Source organism: Spermophilus citellus (genome assembly GCF_964194105.1).
Source record: "Spermophilus citellus genome assembly, chromosome: 18".
NCBI lineage: Eukaryota > Metazoa > Chordata > Mammalia > Rodentia > Sciuridae > Spermophilus > Spermophilus citellus.
In genome coordinates, this window is record NC_138200.1 from 2,922,974 (window position 1) to 2,942,418 (window position 19,445).

At 59.7% G+C, this 19,445-nt stretch overlaps 2 protein-coding genes and 1 long non-coding RNA gene across 3 annotated transcripts in view; 1 reads left to right on the forward strand and 2 right to left on the reverse strand.

The window, feature by feature from the left end:
* LOC308637576 (leukocyte immunoglobulin-like receptor subfamily A member 6) overlaps positions 1 to 19,445 on the reverse strand; it is a 147,611-nt gene that overhangs the window by 523 nt on the left and 127,643 nt on the right. The window contains 6 exon segments of the mRNA XM_081274093.1: positions 751 to 803; positions 1,491 to 1,534; positions 2,402 to 2,477; positions 2,748 to 2,858; positions 3,432 to 3,482; positions 3,749 to 3,799. Of these exon segments, the coding sequence (XP_081130219.1) occupies positions 751 to 803; positions 1,491 to 1,534; positions 2,402 to 2,477; positions 2,748 to 2,858; positions 3,432 to 3,482; positions 3,749 to 3,799 (386 nt within the window).
* Positions 4,108 to 6,470, reverse strand: LOC308637592 (leukocyte immunoglobulin-like receptor subfamily A member 6). The gene is made up of 6 exons (XM_081274122.1): positions 6,263 to 6,470; positions 6,072 to 6,107; positions 5,616 to 5,903; positions 5,176 to 5,478; positions 4,667 to 4,737; positions 4,108 to 4,401 (listed from the first exon to the last, which is right to left on the reverse strand). The coding sequence occupies exons 1-6, from the start codon at positions 6,294 to 6,296 to the stop codon at positions 4,252 to 4,254; spliced, it is 882 nt and encodes a 293-aa protein (XP_081130248.1). The 5' UTR covers positions 6,297 to 6,470; the 3' UTR covers positions 4,108 to 4,251.
* On the forward strand, positions 11,092 to 18,211 carry LOC308637606. Its single transcript, XR_014019639.1, has 4 exons — positions 11,092 to 11,505; positions 11,597 to 11,658; positions 14,912 to 15,016; positions 16,725 to 18,211. It is a non-coding gene; the product is annotated as an uncharacterized lncRNA (long non-coding RNA).

The following is a 19,445-nucleotide window of genomic DNA, read 5'->3' on the forward strand; positions in this document are numbered from 1 at the left end:
CAGTGAGACAGATGTGTCCCCTGAGGTCCACTCGGGCTCTTCTCCAGCCACTTTCCACTGTGGCCAGAGTGACCCTTCAACAATCTCAGATACGTCACTGCTCAGGGGGTCTCCAGGGGCTTCCAGCCTGGGAGGCCTGGAGGCTCCTCCTGCAGCTCTGAGCTCTTACCCCACACCCCCAGCCCTGCTCACGTGGCTCCAGCCCCACTCCCCGTCTTCCTGAAAGAGCATGCTGCTGCCTCAGGACCTTGGCACCTGCTGCGTCCCCTGCTGCAGCTGCTCGTCAGGCACCCGTGGCCCCGTGGCTCATCAGGGCCCTCCCTGCCTGTCCCTTTCTCTGCTTTAGTTCCCTTGTGGCTCTGCTCTCCTGAGGCTGCATTTACTTCATGTCGGGGCCCAGGTGAGCTCAGGGGGCGGGGCTCTGCTGGCTGCTGCACCTGCAGCTCCACCTGGAGCCCGTCAGGAGGGAGCCCCCTGAGAGCAGCTGGACGGACGAGTGTGGGGCAGCCTGGGGGACGGTGACTCATGTATTCCTGGTCCTCTGAGGCCCCCGGAGACGCCAACAGCCAGGCCAGGAAGGGCACCGAGTGGGGGACACAAGGCCACAGGGAGGGGGGCCACAGCAGGGAGGCAGGAGCTCCAGAGGGAGGGGCAGCCTGGTCATCACTGAGGGCCAGTGGTGGAGGACAGGGAAATGGCCGCTGGGCTGAGCGGGAACAGGGAGTTCTTGGTGCCTGGGGGGGGTCTCACCCGACTGTCCAGCTCCACCCCGTCCTCAGGCTGAGGGTCCTTCACAGAAGCGTCTGTGGGGACAGAACAGGGTCATCTCCTGGTCAGAGCTGCTGGGGCCTCTCAGTCCCCCAGGCCCTGCCCTGTCCCAGATGAGGACACAGAGCCAGGGAGTGGTGGTGATGTCCCCAGGTCCCCAGTGTGGGTCACCCACTCAGCCTGAGCCCCAGGTCCCCAGTGTGGGTCAGCCACTCAGCCTGTCCCCAGGTCCCCAGTGTGGGTCAGCCACTCAGCCTGTCCCCAGGTCCCCAGTGTGGGTCAGCCACTCAGCCTGAGCCCCAGGTCCCCAGTGTGGGTCAGCCACTCAGCCTGAGCCCCAGGTCCCCTGTGTGGGTCAGCCACTCAGCCTGTCCCCAGGTCCCCAGTGTGGGTCAGCCACTCAGCCTGTCCCCAGGTCCCCAGTGTGGGTCAGCCACTCAGCCTGAGCCCCAGGTCCCCTGTGTGGGTCAGCCACTCAGCCTGTCCCCAGGTCCCCAGTGTGGGTCAGCCACTCAGCCTGAGCCCCAGGTCCCCTGTGTGGGTCACCCACTCAGCCTGTCCCCAGGTCCCCAGCGTGGGGTCAGCCACTCAGCCTGTCCCCAGGTCCCCAGTGTGGGTCAGCCACTCAGCCTAAGCCCCAGGCCCTCCTGCTGCCCCTCCTGCCCCCCCTGGGAGGTGCTGGGACCTGGGCCCCACCTCCCACCCCAGCCCCCTTCCCTCACAGAGAGCTTCTTCCTGGGCAGCAGGGGCAGCCGCTGGACAGGATCTGGGGAGACAAGAGGGTGTCAGGTGACAGTGAGGGACAGTGGGGGGGACAAGTGGTTGTCAGGTGGCAGTGGGGGACAGTAGAGGGAACAAGGGGGTGTCAGGTGGCAGTGAGGGACAGTGGGGGAGACAAGGGGGTGTCAGGTGACAGTGAGGGACAGTGGGGGAGACAAGGGGGTGTCAGGTGACAGTGAGGGACAATGGGGGGACAAAGGGGTGTCAGATGGTAGTAAGAGACAGTTGGGGGGACAAGGGGGTGTCAGGTGGCAGTGAGGGATGGTGGGGGGAATAAGGGGGTGTCAGGTGACAAAGAGGGACACTGGGGGGAGCAAGGGAGTGACAGGTGGCAGTAAGGGGACAGTGGGGGGACAAGGGGGTGTCAGGTGGCAGTGAGGGATGGTGAAGGGGACAAGGGGGTGTCAGGTGGCAGTGAGGGACAGTGGAGGGAACAAGGGGTTTAAGGTGGCAGTGAGGGATGGTGGAGGGGACAAGGGGGGTGACAGGTGGCAGTGAGGGACAGTGGGGGGACAAGAGGTGTCAGGTGGCAGTGAGGGACAGTGGGAGGGAACAAGGGGTGTCAGGTGGCAGTGAGGGACAGTGGGGGGAACAAGGGGTTTAAGGTGGCAGTGAGGGATGGTGGAGGGGACAAGGGGGGTGACAGGTGGCAGTGAGGGACAGTGGGGGGAACAAGGGCTTTAAGGTGGCAGTGAGGGATGGTAGAGGGGACAAGGGGGTGTCAGGTGGCAGTGAGGGACAGTGGGGGGACAAGGGGGTGTCAGGTGGCAGTGAGGGACAGTAGGGGGGACAAGGGGGTGTCAGGTGGCAGTGAGGGATGGTGGGTGGGCTCTGAGTCTGGAGCAGGAATCACCTCTTCTGCTGGCCTCTGTCCTTGGGGGCTGGCTTTGTGTCCCCTGCAGGTCCCTGGAAGCCAGCGTCTGTCTGGGCTGCATGAGGGGACAGTCTCAGCCCCAGGGGGAAGCACTGGCCCCTTAGAGGGCACCGCAGGGGTCCTCTGAGACGGGAAGGGGCCACACCTGTACACTGGTCTAGAAGCAGCGAGCAGGGGCCTGCTCTTCTCTATTTCCTGGAGAGTGTTTCCAAGTGACCTGTCCCCAGCGGGTAGTTTCCCTGGGGCTGCTGCCCCAAGCCCACCCTCGCCTGGCCAATGAGGAGACCACTGCCTGCTGAGAGCCAGGTCACCCAGTGCCACTCACCTGCCTTTCTGCGTCTGCTGTGACGCCAGAGGACGACGAGGACGAGGAGGACGAGCAGCAGGAGGAAGGCCACTGAGACCCCGACCAAAACCGGCAGGTGCCTTCCCAGTCCTGGTCAGGGGTGTGGACGAGGAGCCACGCTGCTTACCTGAGCACCTACTGTGTGCCAGCCCTGCTGGTCTTTCCACCTGTCACCTGCAGCCCTGTCACTCAGGCATCATGGCACTGCCACCCACCCCCCAGGACAGATGAGGAAACTGAGGCTCAGAGGGGGGTCCCCTGCCAGTCACCCAGCAGGAAGCAGCAGAGCGGGGCCTGAACTGGGGGGTCTGACTCCCAGTCTCCTTCTCTCCACCAGAGCTCAGCCCTGAGCTGGAAGGAAAGAGCCTGACCCCCCGATGGCCCTGAGCCCTCCCCTGCTCAGTGTCACTGTCACTGCACAGAGGGGACAGGGCCCTGCAGATTCAGGTCCTGGAGGCTTCCCTGGAGGCCCCTCTCCCAGCAGGGCACAGCCAAGGTCAGCCTGAGAGGCACCTGAAGGTCAGGGCCAGGCCTCTCCTCTGCCCTGGGAGAAACTGAGGCCCAGAGGGGAGGGGCTGGTCCCTTCAGCATCTCCAGAGGGGGCTGCTCCCCCTCAGCTCAGCCCTGCCCTGGACCCACCTCCCACCAGAGCCCCTCACTCACCACTCTGGGGTCCTGGGTCCGTGGGGGTGGGGGGCTGGTCCTCAGGGCCTCCTGGGGTGGGTGGGAGGTGAGGGCTGGGCTGCCTGCCCCCCACTTCAGCCGGCTGCTCCTCCCCAGGCTGGGCCCAGGGTCACCTCTGCCTGGACCTCCCCCTCATGCCTCCCCGCCCTGAGCCCCAGGGCCTGAGATCCTGACCATTCTCTGCAGTGCCCTGGACACAGCTGAGCTGAGTTGGTAACTGGACTTTGTAGCTCAGAGTGATTCTTGGTGGCCCAAGAATGCAGGACACTGTCTGCACAGAGGCCCCTGAGACTCACCAGCTGTTGACCTGGGTCCTGAGGGTGGTGAGCTGGGTCCCCCAGAGGGTCCTGTAACAGAGGAGAACAGGAGGGTGAGGGGTGCAGGCTGCCCCTGGGGACTGTCTCTGCCCATCCTCCTACACCTGCCTGGCCTCCCCAGGACCCTCCTGTGCCCACCTGCACCTTCCTGATTCCAGTGGTGGGTGGGTGCACAGGCTGGAGGACCCCGTTGGCCCCTCCTCTCTGAGGGGTGAGTCCCACTGGCCGACCCTCCCTAGGGCCCCCCACTCCCATCCCACCCAGAGCTGTCCTGGGCAGGGCCCTGGGGGAATCCTTGAGCTCACAGAGGATGGGGTCAGGTCACTCACCTGAGACCATCAGGTCCAGGGGGGCACTGGGCCATGACAGCAGGTAGGGGGATGAGGTGTGAGAGCCATAGCACCTGTAGGTCCCCCCGAGGGCTGGGGTCACAGCTCTCATGGAGAACTCTGCCTGGTACCATGGGGCTCGGTACTCTGCTCTCAGACGCAGGGGGGGATCAGCTGCCCCCTCCTTGCACAGGAGGAAAGTGTCCATCTTGGTATATGACTGGCACAGCAGGGTGACGTTCTCCCCTGAGGACACTGTGGGACCAGGCTGCACTGAGAGGGAGGGTGTGTCAGGGAGCTGTCCTAGAGAGAGGAAGGAGGGTGAGGGTGGCCCCAGCCTGTTCTGAGCTGAGACCTCCCCAGGCCTCTCTCTGAGGACCCTGTGCTCTCTGTCTGTCTCATTGTCTCTGCTTCTTCCTGTCCCTGTGTCCCCTGTCCCTGTCCTCTCTGCCCCTCCCTGTCTCTCTCCCTCCTGAGACCCCACCTCACCCTGGCCATCACTTCCTGGGGCTCCCCAACAGGGCTGTGCAGAGGCTGGGTCCCTGACTGCACCCTCTGGGCTCCTCACCTGAGACCAGGATGTCCAGGGGGTCACTGGGGGCTGACCACTCAGAGGACAGGCTGTGTCCTCCGTAGCACCTGTACCGACCCCCGTGGGAGCTGCTGTCAGGGCCCAGCAGGAAGTCGGCCTGAGAGAGCCCAGCCTGGGGCTGCTGGGCAGGGCGCTGGGGGAGGTCCTGTGCCCCCTCCTTGGACAGAGTGAATCTGTCATAGGTGACGTCTGAGTGACACTGGAGGGTCAGGGTCTCTCCAGGGGCCAGGACAGGGCCCTGCTGGGTCAGGAGGGAGGGCTTCCTGGACACCCCTGGAGGAAGAGGAGCCTGGGCTGAGGTCTGGATCCTGCCAACCCCCTGCCTACCCCGTCCTGCAGGTCACCCTCTCTCACCTGGGGACTCTGGACCAGGAGTCCCCAGGTTCCTTCTATCTACCCTCTTACTTGGAACACTTGTGGGATAAAATTCCAGGAATACATCTGTTGTCTCAAAAACTAAAGGGGCAAGAAAGCAAATTCCTCACCTGAGACCTGGAGCTCCAGGGGGTCACTGGGCTCTGACCACACCTGGGGTTTGCTCCTGTAATAGCCGTAGCATGTGAATGTCCACCTGTGGCTGGGGGTCACGGGTCCCACAGAGAACAGGGCCTGGACCTGCCCACTGGGGTCTTGCTGTGAGTCCAGGGTCCAGGTGAGGTGGTGTCCTCCTTCCTTGGTGAGAACAAACCTGCCATATCCCTGCCCTGAGCCACACTGGAGGGTCACGTTCCCTCCTGAGGTCACCACAGGGCTGGGCAGGGCTGAGAGCCTGGGTTGGCTGAAGGATCCTAGGAGAGAAGGAGGCAGGTGTTCATGGCTCCCTCCTCCCACACCACCCCCAGCTGGGCTGTGAGAGGGACCCCTGGGAGCAGACCCCCTCCCTGAGGGCAGAGCCAGGGGCTGGGACCCCTGAGTGTCCTCTCACCTGTCACCACCACCAGCTCCAGGGGGTCACTGGGCTCTGACCACCCAGCAGGGCTGAGATAGAGGCATTGATATCTCCCTGCATGGTGCTCACTCATGTATGTGATGAGGAACTTGGCCTTGTTCCTGGGCCCCTGTGGCCTCTGTCTGTCCCAGGGCACGGAGATTCCCTCTTTATTCAGACGGAACTCCTCGGCCTCCAGGGGCCCCTCACACCAGATGGTCACTGGCCTTCCCCAGGCGATCACAGAGCCTGGCTCAGCCCACAGGGTGGGCTTGGGGAGGGTCCCTGCAAGGGGATCAGAGGCAGGGTCCCAGCACAGACCCTCAGATCCCAGCCCTCAGCCCAGCCCCCTCCAGGCTCCCCAGCCTCAGCCCCCAACTCTGTTCTCCACCCCACTGCCCAGGGTGGCTCCTGGTCCCCAGGAGGAGGACCTGGACAGCTGGGGACACTCACCTGTCTGCCCTCGGGTCCTGGGGCCCAGACTCAGCCCTGGAAGAGAGTTCCTGTGAGAGGGGAGCCCCTGAGGCCTGAGCAGGCCCTGTCCCCCCACAGCCTCCTGGGCCCTGGGTCTCCTGATGGCCAGGGCCTGGCTGTGGGCTGGGTCCCCCCAGAACAGGGTGTCCCCTCCCTCCTTCACATCTCACCCAGGCAGAGCAGGGCCGTGAGGGTGGGGGTCATGGTGTGTCGTCCCGTGGTCCCAGGGTCCAGATGGAGGAGGTCACAGAGCTGGAGGACAGACACACACAGGGTGTGGCCACTGGGAGGCCGGTTCTGCCTGTCATAGGGCTGTCACATCAGCTGCCCACAGGAAGGGGAACTGCCCTCCCAGAGCCTGGCTCTTGTCCCCAGGACTGGGTGGGGTGGGCCTGGGCTCCCTGCAGCCATCTCAGATGGGTGTGCGGGTCCCCTGAGAGCTGGCTGCTGGCCGAGCTCCTCTCCACCCAGGAGTGGACACACATTTCTTGCATTGCACGTCACTGAAAAGGAGGGGTCGGACCCCAGTTTTAGAGCACGGATGGTCCCAGCTCTCAGATAGCAGCACATCAGCTTTCTGTTTCTGTGGGGACAATGGTGGCATTAAGAATACAGATTCCAATGACATGGACAGACCAGGAAGCCTAGGGTCTCTCCCATGTGGAAGCCCGAGAGGAAAAGGGGAGAGGAGTTTCGGGGAAGCTCGTGTTGGGGAAGTCAGTGGGGGAGGGGCCAAGGACTGTGACTGACATTGAGTCACGCTGTGTGCCTGCGGGAATAGTCCCAGCAGCCCCTGTTGTGCACGATGACATTGCACCAATCACATGTCGGGTTCATTGTCTCACAGCCCAGGTCATCTTGAGTCCCAGGTGGCCCTGGCTTACGTCAAGCTCTCTGTGAACTGTGGCCCTCTGCGGCCCGTGGCCGGCTCTGCTCGAGGTCCTCTCCAGGCTTCTCCACTTCCTGATCCTGGGCCTCTGCATCCCCTTCCTCCTCAAAGCCCGCAGCCACGCTGACCTCTGCTCCAGCTCGGTCCATCTCTCGTGCTGACCTCTGCCTGCTTCTTCCTCTTATGAGGACTTGGGGTTGTGTGGGGCCCCCTTGGGCCATCACTGCCCATAAGGTAAGGCAGTCACGGCTCTGATAATGGGGAGTGGACACCTTTGGGTGCTCGCCATTCTGTCCTCCTGTGCCTTCAGGAACCTATGGAGCCACGTGTTGGATGAGCTGCTTCAGCGTGATCGATGGAGGCCTCTGGGCGCTGGTCAGGCAATGCCCAGCTCAGGAGGGGCCTGATGACGGGGCAACAGATGGCCAAGTGGTCAGTCTCTCCTGGGGCCCAGTAGGAATCCAGAAGGTGTTTCCCAGAGAAAGACCAGGGCTCTGCAGATACGGCACCAGCACCGTGCGGTTCTGACACCCCAACGCCTGGGCTGTGGCTCCTCAGCTTCTGCCGACGCCGTCCGTCTGTCCCAGGTGTCCAGCACCATGCCTCTGCCGGGCCCTTGGCCGCACTTTCTGCAGCGGCACAGTTGCCGAGTCTTCTCTTGCTCTGAGTCCCACCAGTGGGAGCTGAAGCCTCGGCCTTTCAGACACCCAAGGAGGGGCTGGGACATATCCGGACGCGGCCTGGGCATGTCCTTCCTGTAGGAGAGCTGACGGAGCGCGTGTCCCCACCTGTATGGAAAACGCGAGGTGCCTCAGGCAGTTGCGTTCCTAGGAGCTGGGTCAGGGGCAAAAACCGGCAGGGGGTGACGTCTTGCCCACGTTGTCCTCTGAACCATCTAGAATGACTGTGCCCTCCTGGAGGTCCAGCCAGCACGTCATCAGCCTGGTGGACCACAGGGTGTCCTGGCCACTCCTGTAATCCCAGGGACTCTAGCTGGGGCAAGAGGACCTCAAGTTTGAGGCCAGCCTGGGCCACGTAGAGGGGCCCTAAGCATCTTAGCAGGACCTTGTCTCAAAATAGAAAGTCACCGATGGCCGGAGTCTGGCTCAGGGTAGAGGCCCCGGGTCCAAGAAGAGACAGAGACGCCCCGTGCAGTAGCGGGAAGTCGTCCTGCGGGGGACGGGGGTCAGGGCTGCAGAGTGACCGACTGAGGCTGGACAGAGGAGGTGCTGCTGACCCCGGGAGGCCTTGCTCGAGGACCACAGAAACAGGGCCCCACCTCAGCAGCCCTGGGGCTGGGACCCCCATCCCCCAGTGACCGAGTCCCCGCAGAGCAGGCCTCAGCGGGAACCACACTGACTGGCAGCCCTGCCCGGCGCAGGGTTCCGGCCTCTGCACACAGGTGAGCAGAGCGGGAGGGGTCCAGCCGTCCCTCACGACAGCAGTGGTCTCTGTCCAGCTGCTCAGCAGGGAGGGGCCTTCCCAGGGCCTCCTCCTGCCTTTAATTCTGCCCAGTCTCCCACCCCAGGGCTCAGGAAACCAGCACCAGCCACCGAGGAAAGCCAGGTGCTGTCCGGCTTGGATGAGCCACTGTCCTGGCCACTGTAGAAGCCCCACCTCTGACCAGGGCACAGGGATCCTCTGGTCTGGCCGTGGCCCAGGACCTCTCTTCTATCTGTGTCCCCCACTAATTGCTCTGTGCGGTCCCGGTCCCTGGTCTCACTGCACCTTGGGTCAGTCCTTATAACTGAATCTGGGATTTTTGGGACAAATGATTAATTTTAGATAATTACAAGTGATGAAGAGCCACACCCCCGCGAGGGGACTGATGAGGGGCTGTAAATTACAACAGGGAGACCCAGGGCTCCTCCTAAGAGTCCAGGACGCTCACAAGGACACAACGCCGTGTCCTCCTGCATCCTGGGCACACTCGGACTTCCCCGCCTGCCCGAGGCCCCCCCGGCTGAGCGGAGGCCGTGGGTGGACACCCGCCACCCCAGCCTGAGTTTCAACACCGAAGGTTTCTGGGGAAGCCCAGCAGCTCTACGCAGCACATCGGCCTCTGAAGGACACACGTCCCCTTTCTCAGGAACCACTTCTGCCCTCGCAGCCCAGTCCTCCAGCTGCCTTCCAAACGCCCCGGAGCCAAGAGAGCCCTGTCCACGGTGCCCGTCCTCCCTGCCCTCGATGGCAGCGTCCATCTCCACGCCTGCCCAGGTCCAGGAATCCCTGGGGGTTGACTGTGTAAAGCAAGAATGGGAACAGGGACCACAGGGACCTCGGCCCAGGGCCACTGGTCCAAGCGGGTGCCGATGAGTGGAGGTGGGGGGACAGTCACGCAGGGGGGGGATTAGTCCAAGGACACCTCAGGGCTGGGTGCGGGCTGCGTCCTTGGCTGGACCTGTGACCTCCACGTGCTCTGTGGATAGCTGCTCAGTGGACCTCGGGTGCCTTGGGTCTCCCCTGTGTGGGTGCCAGGGACCTCCTGGAACCCCACCTCTTTAGCGTTTTCCAAGTTAGTTTTACACTTTTATTTTCCTTACGGACTTTAGTGTATATTGTCTAGTTCCAAAACAAAAGCCTGTTGGCATACTTTGGGGACAGAGGACATTCCCCACAGGGTACGGGCTTGTCCTGTCCAACGCCAGGCCTGGCCCCCTGCTGGTCTGGGCTGGCTTTGTGTTGGAAAGGGACATGCTCCTGGGCAGACACATTTCTCATACGTGGGTCCTTAGAATTGTTCTTTCTTGGTTTTTATTGATATTCAACACGAGGCTCAGAGCTCCTCCCTGAGTTTTCTGCCTGCTGTGTAGCTGCGAGCTGTTGGGGTGCAGGAGTCAGCTCTGTGACGGCCTCTGAGATTGCTTCACTGTGGAGGGACTTCTGTACCCTCCACTCTGCTGCAAGGAACCCTCCAGCCCGCACCCAGGCCGGGCCAGCTTCCTCAGAGCTGTGAACTCGGAGCCTCCCGGTGTTGGGGTCGTCCACGGCTCAGTCTGCCTGGCAGCCCTGAACCTGCCCGTGTCCCCAGCAGAGCAGGGCAGCTGCAGCCCGGGGACCACAGGGTCTCACACTGCAAGGACCCACGAATGCAAAAATTCGGCTGTAACTGGTTCCGAGTCTTTCAGTATTACACAATTTTCTTCTTCTTTTGCAACCCGTTCTGGCTTCCTGGCACATGAAGAGCAGTGAAAAAATCCTAAAATGCAGAAATGGTAGGGAGCCATCGAATTCAGAGGACGATAATGACAGAAAACAAGGACCTTATTAAAAATTGTAAATTGGTTTAATTGACAATAGTTTTATAAGTTCATGGGTAAGGTGCGATGTCTTGATATGTGTTTACAGCATGAATAAATCAGGTTAATTAACAAAATGAGAATCTTAAAGTACAAAATAGCAGGAAAAGCAGTAAGCGCAAGCCTTTCCTCCCCAGCAGGGTTGCCAGAGGATTCTGGAAGAGCTGATGGAACGCAATGACAGACCTTGGCGGTCACCCTCCTATCCCTGGGTCTTCCAGAACATTCTCCCATGTGTCTCTCTAGCGTCCAGCTGTCTCCACCTCTGGCCAGTCTTACCTGTGCTCTTGGCCCTTCCTGACCACACCCAGGAGGGTCCCGTTCCCTTTCCTACCCCCTCACCCGCCACCTTCAGAAGTGAGAGAGCAGGGCCCAGACGCAAATGCCGCGAGTCCCTTACACGTGAGAATCTAAGACCAAACCCAAGGCAGGGAGCGGGCGGGGCTCGCAGGGGCCTTGAGGGGCCACAGGGGGCGAACGGTGGCCAAAGGCCAGGGTTTCAGTGAGAAAGAAGGACGTCCCCTGGGATCCTCGTTCACCGGGAGGATCATTGCTAGTGACACGTGTCTTTCAAAGTCCCAAGTGAAGCTTTGAGCCCTCTCACCTCAGGGAAAGGATCGGCCCCAGGCGATGGGTGGGTTGGTCCCCTTGGTTTAACGGTGCTGCTGTGGGGTTCGCAGCATCACTTCACACTGTGCCCCACAAATGTGCACAATTCCTCACCAATGAACCGTCAAATAAAACAGAAAAGATATTTCAACAATGACATGCCATGAAGACCCAGGGAATGGCCAAAGGCCAGGGTGGTCTCCACGCTGCCGGCTGCCCGTGCTGGGACTGTGAACGCTGGCTCACCCGGTTCCCTGGGCGTGGCCCGGGTGAGCTGGGACTGTGGTGACCTGAGTGTGATCACCCATTTCCTCGGCTTCTTCTCTTTAGCAGATGAGAGGAGCTCCTGATTTCAGAACTGAAACATGGGGTGGGCAGGGAAGGGGAAGAGGGATTGAAGCAGATGTCACTTCAAGTTCACCTTCTGGGGCAGCACGGGAGAAGCAGAGGATGGCCGAGGAGCAGGACGTCCAGTTGCAGATGCTGCAGCAGGTCCGCGGAATCGCTGGGCTGAGGGGGTTCTGTTGCTGTCTCTTGGTGGGTCGGCTTGTTTCGTGGTGCTGGGGACGGACCCCAGGGCTGCAGACACCCTCCCACCCAGCTGCACCCAGCCCAGGTCGGGTATAAAGCACATGCTTTTAGCCCTTGGTTGGGCGTCTCTCTGGGTCACTGCCGACTCATGTGAGCTATGGTTGGCCATTCTCTAGGTCCCAGAATCAGGTGGACAGATGTCCCTGCAAGGCCACCCACGTCTTCTCCACCTCTGTGTGTAAGGACCTTCTCAGAAGTCATTTCAGCCCAGCACAGGGAGAATCAGACCCAGGAATCGCCCAGGCAATGGGGAACAGGAGTGCAGGTGTGGCTAGCGTCTCCCCCGCTGTGCCCCAAAGACCCGACAAGAACCATGTTAGATGAGAAAAAGTTGATTTGGGGCTCATGGTTCAGAGGTCTCAGTCCAAGGTTGGTGGCTCCACAGTTCTGGCCCAAGGTGAGGTAGGACACCGTGGTGGAAGGGCGTGGAAGAGGAAAGCAGCTCAGGACATGGCACCAGACACAGAGGGGGCTCTGCTCACCAGGGACAAAAACGTAAATCCCACAGGACAGCCCAGTGACCACCTCCTCCAGCCACACCCACCTGCCCGGGTACCACCCAGAGGATCCTACCAGTGGGTTAGTGCTCTGACCAGGTAAGGCTCTCCCAACCCAATTGCTTCCCCCCTGAACCTTCTGCGTTGTCTCCCACAGGGCTCTGGGGACTCCTCACAGCTAAGCCGTGACCATGCATAAACGCACCCCAGGTGTGCCGTCTTTACCCCAGGTGTGCCGTCTTTACCCCAGGTGTGCCGTCTTTACCCCTGGTGTGCTGTCTTTACCCCAGGTGTGCCGTCTTTACCCCAGGTGTGCCGTCTTTACCCCAGGTGTGCCGTCTTTACCCCAGGTGTGCCGTCTTTACCCCAGGTGTGCCGTCTTTACCCCTGGTGTGCTGTCTTTACCCCAGGTGTGCCGTCTTTACCCCTCTGATCACGCCTGGTTCAGCTTGGCCGTCCAAGGGCATGAACAGCAGAGCACCCTCAGAACCCCCACCGTGTCCCTTCTCATTCTATCCCCACAGAATACCACAGATAAGGCCCGTGTTCCCTGAAACACAGGGATTTCCTCTCCACCTGGTCTCCATAGTTAAAAAATGTTCCTGAACTTGGTAACGGGGAGCGTTTGACTTCTCCTTCAGGAAATGTCTAGGTCTGAGTTTACTCTCAGCATGCAGACAGACATGGACACTTATGTCTTTTGTACTTGAAAAGCTCAACATGTCATGTCCTAGTTAAAGCATGATGATGGTGATGACGATGATGGTGATGATAGGCAGTAATGATAGTGATGGTGATAGTGAGAATGGTGGTAAGCGTGGTCATGGTGGTGGAGGTGATAGTGATAGTGACAGTGATGGTGATTATGAGATGGTGATGGTGGTGGTGGTGATGGTGGTGATGGTGGTGGTGATGGTGGTGATGATAGTGGTGATGGTGGTGGTGATTGTGGTGATGATGATGGTGGTGATGATAGTGGTGATGGTGGTGGTGATTGTGGTGATGATGATGGTGGTGGTGATGATGGTGATGATGGTGGTGATGGTGGTGATGATGGTGGTGATGGTGGTGATGGTGGTGATGATGGTGGTGATTGTGGTGATGGTGGTGATGATGGTGGTGATGGTGGTGATAGTGGTGATGAAGGTGATGATGGTGATGGTGGTGATGATGGTAATGACGGTGATGGTGGTGATGATGATGGTGATGGTGGTGATGGTGGTGGTGATGGTGATGATGGTGATGATAGTGCTGATGGTGATGGTGGTGATGGTAATGATGGTGGTGATGATGGTGGATGGTGGTGATGATAGTGGTGATGGTGATGGTGGTGATGGTAATGATGGTGGTGATGATGGTGATGGTGGTGACGATGGTGATGATGGTGGTGATGGTGGTGATGATGGTGATGATAGTGCTGATGGTGATGGTGGTGATGGTAATGATGGTGGTGATAATGGTGGATGGTGGTGATGGTGGTGATGATAGTGGTGATGGTGATGGTGGTGATGGTAATGATGGTGGTGATAATGGTGGATGGTGGTGATGGTGGTGATGATAGTGGTGATGGTGATGGTGGTGATGGTAATGATGGTGGTGATGATGGTGATGGTGGTGATGGTGGTGATGATAGTGGTGATGGTGATGGTGGTGATGGTAATGATGGTGGTGATGATGGTGATGGTGGTGATGGTGGTGATGATAGTGGTGATGGTGATGGTGGTGATGGTAATGATGGTGGTGATAATGGTGGATGGTGGTGATGATGGTGATGATAGTGCTGATGGTGATGGTGGTGATGGTAATGATGGTGGTGATAATGGTGGATGGTGGTGATGGTGGTGATGATAGTGGTGATGGTGATGGTGGTGATGGTAATGATGGTGGTGATGGTGGTGATGATAGTGGTGATGGTGGTGATGGTGGTGATGGTGGTGGTGATAGTGGTGATGGTGGTGGTGATGGTGGTGATGGTGGTGATGGTGGTGATGGTGGTGATGGTGGTGATGGTGGTGGTGATAGTGGTGATGGTGGTGGTGATAGTGGTGATGGTGGTGGTGATGGTGATGGTGGTGATGGTGGTGGTGATGGTGATGATGGTGATGAAGGTGATGGTGGTGATGGTGGTGATGGTAGTGATAGTGGTGATGGTGGTGGTGGCAGTGATGGCAACAATGGTGGTAGCTATTAGTCTGGATCAAGGCATGCCAGATTCTGCTCACCCCTCATCCTTCTCCTTCTCCGTCTCCTTCTCCTTCTCCATCTCCTTCTTCTCCTTCTCCTTCTTCTTCATACCAGGGATTGAACCAGGGGCACTCACCCATGGAGCCACATCCCCAGCCCTTTTTATTTAGAGACAGAGTCTTGCCAAATTGCTTAGGGCCTTGCTAAGTTGCTGAGACTGGCTTTGAACCTGCCATCCTCCTGCTTCAGCCTCCTGAGCCGCTGGGTTTATAGGTGTGCACCACCACACCTGTGTCATCCATGTTTATAAAGAATTTCTGGAAACAGTCCTGCATGTGTTCATTCCCTCACGTGTTGCCACGGATGCTTTCCCTGCACGGTGGCACAGTTGAGTAGTTGTGCCTTCAAAGCCTGAAGCATTTACTACTCGGCCCTTTCCAGACAAAAGTGCTGCCTCTCCTTAGGGACTGAGACCTGTTCCCCTTGGGGCCCCAGCAGCCTCATGAGGTGGGCACTGTTGAGCTGCACAGCGTAAGGGTCTTTCTCTGAATCCCACAGAGTGCCCCGGGTGGATCTTGGGTCAGAAACATGTGCCACACTGCAGAGGCGGGTGCATGGCCCTGCAGTGCTGAGCTGCCTAGGAGGGCCTCGCGATCAGACATCCTCCCCGGCAGGCCGTGCCCCTGGCTCTAAGGGTCTGCCTGGGGATGCTCTGGGCCTGGCCTGGGTCATCTGCTGTCTCCCTTTCAGGGTCCAGTGGAGTTGGGCCAAGACCTCCCTATGATATGGAGAAGCTTACAGCACGTGGACAGAGCCTCCTGCAAGATTGACCCTAAATAACACTGCAACCGGAACGTGAGTGTCACCAAGCCAGACAGAAAGGACAAGGCCTGGTTCCAGAGCTGGGTGCCCTAACACTCTGTACGTGGCCACCACCACGGTCACTGCATGTGCAGCTGTGCAGCTTCACGGGGTCCACTGTGAGGACTCAACCCCCCACAGACAGCCTGACCCTCAGGATGACACGACTTTCTCCTCCTCTAACGCTTACCGTTTCCTTGTGTTGGGGACCTTCAAGTTGCTTTTCTTTATAAATCACCGCAGTGGTACCCTGCAGTCCCCTCGTGGGCTAGAGCGCGGCAAACCCAGGCCCCTTGTGCAGCGGCATCTTAATGTCTTCATCAGTGACCTAGAGTCTTGCGTGACGGGGTTCCCTTGACATGGTCACACACGCAGGGGACCTCATTAGCTCCACCTGAGTCCCCAGCACTTCCTCTCCCGACCCTCCTCCCGCCCCCAGATCCCCTTCCTCTGCTCACTGGTCTCCCTTCTGTTATTATTCGTAGGGTTTTAAATCAGTGCTTCATCCCTACACACAGTGGGGTCCACTGTGGGGTAATCACTGCCCCTCAGGGAGGTGGGTCAGATCATTTCACCATCCTGCTCCCTCCCTCTAACTCCCCATCCCCCTCCCTCCCTCTAAATCCTCATCCCCCTCCCTCCCTCTAACTCCCAAACCTTCTCTCTCCCACTAATTCCCCATCCCCCTCCCTCCTTCTAAATCCTCATCTCCCTCCCTCCCTCCCTCTAACTCCCCATCCCCCTCCCTCCCTCTAACTCCCCATCCCCCTCCCTCCCTCTAAATCCTCATCTCCCTCCCTCCCTCTAACTTCCCATCCCCCTCCCTCCCTCTAACACCCCATCCCCCTCCCTCCCTCTAACTCCCAAACCTTCTCTCTCCCACTAATTCCCCATCCCCCTCCCTCCCTCTAAATCCTCATCTCCCTCCCTCCCTCTAACTCCCCATCCCCCTCCCTCCCTGTAGCTCCCCATCTCCCTCCCTCCCTCTAACTCACCATCTCCCTCCCTCTAACTCCCCATCCCCCTCCCTCCCTCTAACTCCCCATCCCCCTCCCTCCCTCTAACTCCCCATCCCCCTCCCTCCCTCTAACTCCCCATCCCCCTCCCTCCCTCTAACTCCCAAACCTTCTCTCTCCCACTAATTCCCCATCCCCCTCCCTCCCTCTAAATCCTCATCTCCCTCCCTCCCTCTAACTCCCCATCCCCCTCCCTCCCTCTAAATCCTCATCTCCCTCCCTCCCTCTAACTCACCATCCCCCTCCCTCACTCTAACTCCCCATCCCCCTCCCTCCCTCTAATTCCGTTTCCTATTTCACTGATCTCCTATCATCTATTTTCATCTGATCTTCCCTTTTTCTCCTTGTTTCATGCAACTATATTTTCAGTGACTCATTTCCTTTGTTTATTCATGTTTTTGCACAATTTTATGCCTTCCTAGATGCAGATATTCTCTCTCTCTCTCTGTCTCTCTGTCTCTCTGTCTGTCTGTCTGTCTCTCTCTCCTTTGGTACTGGGGATTGATCTCAGGGGCACTGGACCACTGAGCCATATCCCCACCGTTTTGGATCTTATTTAGAGACAGGGTCTCCCTGAGTTGCTTAGGGCCTCACCATTGCTGTGGGGCGTCTCCCAGCCCTGGGGTGTGACCTGTATGGGGATCTTGGGGCCCCAACTCCTCCTCTTCCTCCTTCATTTTGGGCAGGAGGTGAAAGCGTCCTGGACACCCTCCCGTCGCCTGGGCTGCCCCATCACTGACCCATGGACCAGGACTGCAGCTCTGTGAGCCTTGTCCAGCTTCTCTGCAGGGAGACCACCCAGGCATGGCTCCAGTTGGGGTGCTGACATGGGCGCAGGGCTGTGGATGTCCCCCGTGAGATCGGAGCCCCACAGGTAGGGATTCCTCGAGGGACAGCCGCAGTGCCTGTGTGTCCACCAGTGGCTGAGGCTCACAGGGCCCATGGAGAAGAGGGCCTGGATGGGCCCCAGCTGTCGCTGTGTCCAGGGTCCAGGGAGCTTGGGTTCTCTTCCCTGGTCAGAAGGAACCTGCCACGTCCCAGCTGTGACCTCCGACCTTGCCAGGAGGTACTGCTGCTCCTATGGCAGCAGGAGGGGGGTCTCATGCAGCCCCTAGTGCTGGTGCCCAGGGTGGTGACATGCCCCGGTCCCCCCCCCCACCGTCCTGTGGGTGCAGTGGCTGTGACCCCTGCAACCAGGCTCCGTGAACTCAAAAGAGAACCTCGCCTGCCCTGGGGAGCAGAGGAGCACCAGTTCTGGGCTCAGAGACACCCTCTCCATGTGGGTAGTACCTGCCAGCCTGGAGGGACCCCTGGCACAGATGGGGACCAGCCTGGCCCTGACCAACCACAGAGCCAGGCCCAGCCCAGGCGAGGGGTCTCAGGAGAGGCCATCCCAACCTCCTCTGTGCCTCCGTCCCCAGCTGCCCGCCCTGGGCTCTCCCACCCACTCCCCATGACCAACTCCAGCTGCCCCAGGAGGCCCACGCCATTCCAGTGGAGAGAAGGAACCCGGGACGCACTCACCTGCCCACACTCCCAGCCTGGGGCCCAGACCCAGGCCCTGCTGAGCGCTCCCAGCCGGGGTCCCTAGGGGTCAGCCCACTGGTGCTCACACCCTGTGTCCTCCCCGGCCTCACCAGGGCAGGGAGGGCCAGGGCCACGAGGGCCATGCTGCCTCCTCCCACTGAGCTGGGCTGAGCAGGGGGATAGAGCCACGGGGGACAGGCAGCAGCAGGCTGCGGGCAGCTGGACAAGCCCCTGGCTGTCCCTCCAGCAGAGTCTCAGGAAGGGGACGGCTCTGTCAGGCTCCCCAGGGCACCTGCTTCCCTGGGGACAACCGAGCCTCCACCTGAGGTCTTATCTGACCCCAGGCCTCTCCTGCTCGGCATGAACGCCTCTCAAAGGTGGTGGAGACCAGGTTCCAATCCCAGGTCAGCCTCTCACAATCGGGGTGTGGCCACCAATGACCCTTCCCTTCTCGGGGCCTCCCTACACGGGGTTTCTTCCTGTCCTTCAGCCAGCCCGCCCACAGGTGTTCCCTGAACCACTGGAACGTTCCAGGCCCTGAGTCTCTCCCAGCAAACCAGAGAGATGGTCGCCTCAGGAGCAGAGCTGAGACCTGAGACTCAGTGATCCTGGAGGATGGGGACTTCAGCAGCTTCCTCTAGGCTGACTGCGGGAGTCATGCGCCCTCCCTCCCTCCTGGGACACACCCAGCAGGTGCTGGAACTGTAAGACAACCTGGAATTCACGTCTTACTCCACTCGTTCATTCTTGTTTACATTTAAAAATCCATTGTTTTGCTGGGTCTGATGTAATCCCAGATACTTGGGAGGCGGAGGATGGAGGATGAGAAGTTTGAGGCCATCCTGGGCAATTCAGGGAGACCCTGTCTCAAAAAAAAAAAAAAAAAAGTAAGCTCTGGGAAGTAGCTTCGTGGAGGAGCGCTTGCCTTGCCTGCGTGAGGCCCTGAGTTCAATTCCTGGTGCTGCAAAAATAAAAAGGCAGAGAAAGAAAAAGGAAAGAAGAACCAATCATCTCCCAGGACCCTGAGAAAACGAGGGTGGACCGTCCCCTGGCCATTCGGGAATCCTAAGGAGAAGGTGGAGTAGGTTACTTTACAGAGCTTTGAGCTCTGACTACAGTCTTCACTTGAGGAGGTTGTGAGTCCCCAGGTCCCCGGCTCCCAGACCACACAGTGGTGGGCCTCATCCGCAGGGTCCTCTGGGTGGGCCCCGTGGTGCCAGGGAGGTGAAGGCCAAGGCCCTCTGTCGGGGCAGGAGGTGTGGCGAGGGCTGGGAGGGTCCTTGAGGTTGAAGTACCAATGCCGACTTGGTCACCAAGTACAGATGTGCAGATGCCCGGGGCAGAGCCCGACGTCATATCTGGAAAGCGAGTCTGGACAGCGGGAGACTAGGACACTCAGGCCTGGCCGTCCTGGGACACCCTGTGAGACTCTGCTCAGCAGGACTGGGGTGGGGCGGGGGCTGTGCAGGCCCCTGTGGGTGCTGTGCCTCACCATCAGTGTCCAGGGCCTGCCTCGACTCAGAGGGGGACAGCTAGGACAGCCAGAGTGACCAGATCCCAGACTGAGTCGGGAGAAGGTTCTGCTGGCAGAGTGTCCAGGCTGAGAAAAGAGGAAAGTGGGAGGGAGGGAGGGAGAGGGGAAGGAAGAGAGAGAGAGAGAAGGGAAGGGAGAGAGGGAGGAAAGGGGGAGGGAGGGAGGGAGAGAGGGGGGAAGGAGGGAAAGGAGAGAGAGAGGGAAAGGGAAGGAAGGGAGGGAGGAAAGGGGGAGGGAGGGAGGGAGAGAGGGGGGAAGGAAGAGAGAGAGGGAGAAGGAAAAGGAGGGAGGGAGGAAAGAGGGGGGGAGGGAGAGAGGGAGGAAGGAGGGAAAGGAGAGAGAGAGG

Excerpts from the sequence above, each read along its gene's own strand:
- LOC308637592 (XM_081274122.1), bottom strand. The coding sequence starts at position 6,296 with ATGACCCCCACCCTCACGGCCCTGCTCTGCCTGG. Across the intron at positions 5,904-6,071 it reads CAGGACCCGAGGGCAGACAG|GGACCCTCCCCAAGCCCACC; the intron begins GTGAGTGTCCCC and ends ATCCCCTTGCAG. Across the intron at positions 5,479-5,615 it reads GGAGCTGGTGGTGGTGACAG|GATCCTTCAGCCAACCCAGG; the intron begins GTGAGAGGACAC and ends CTTCTCTCCTAG.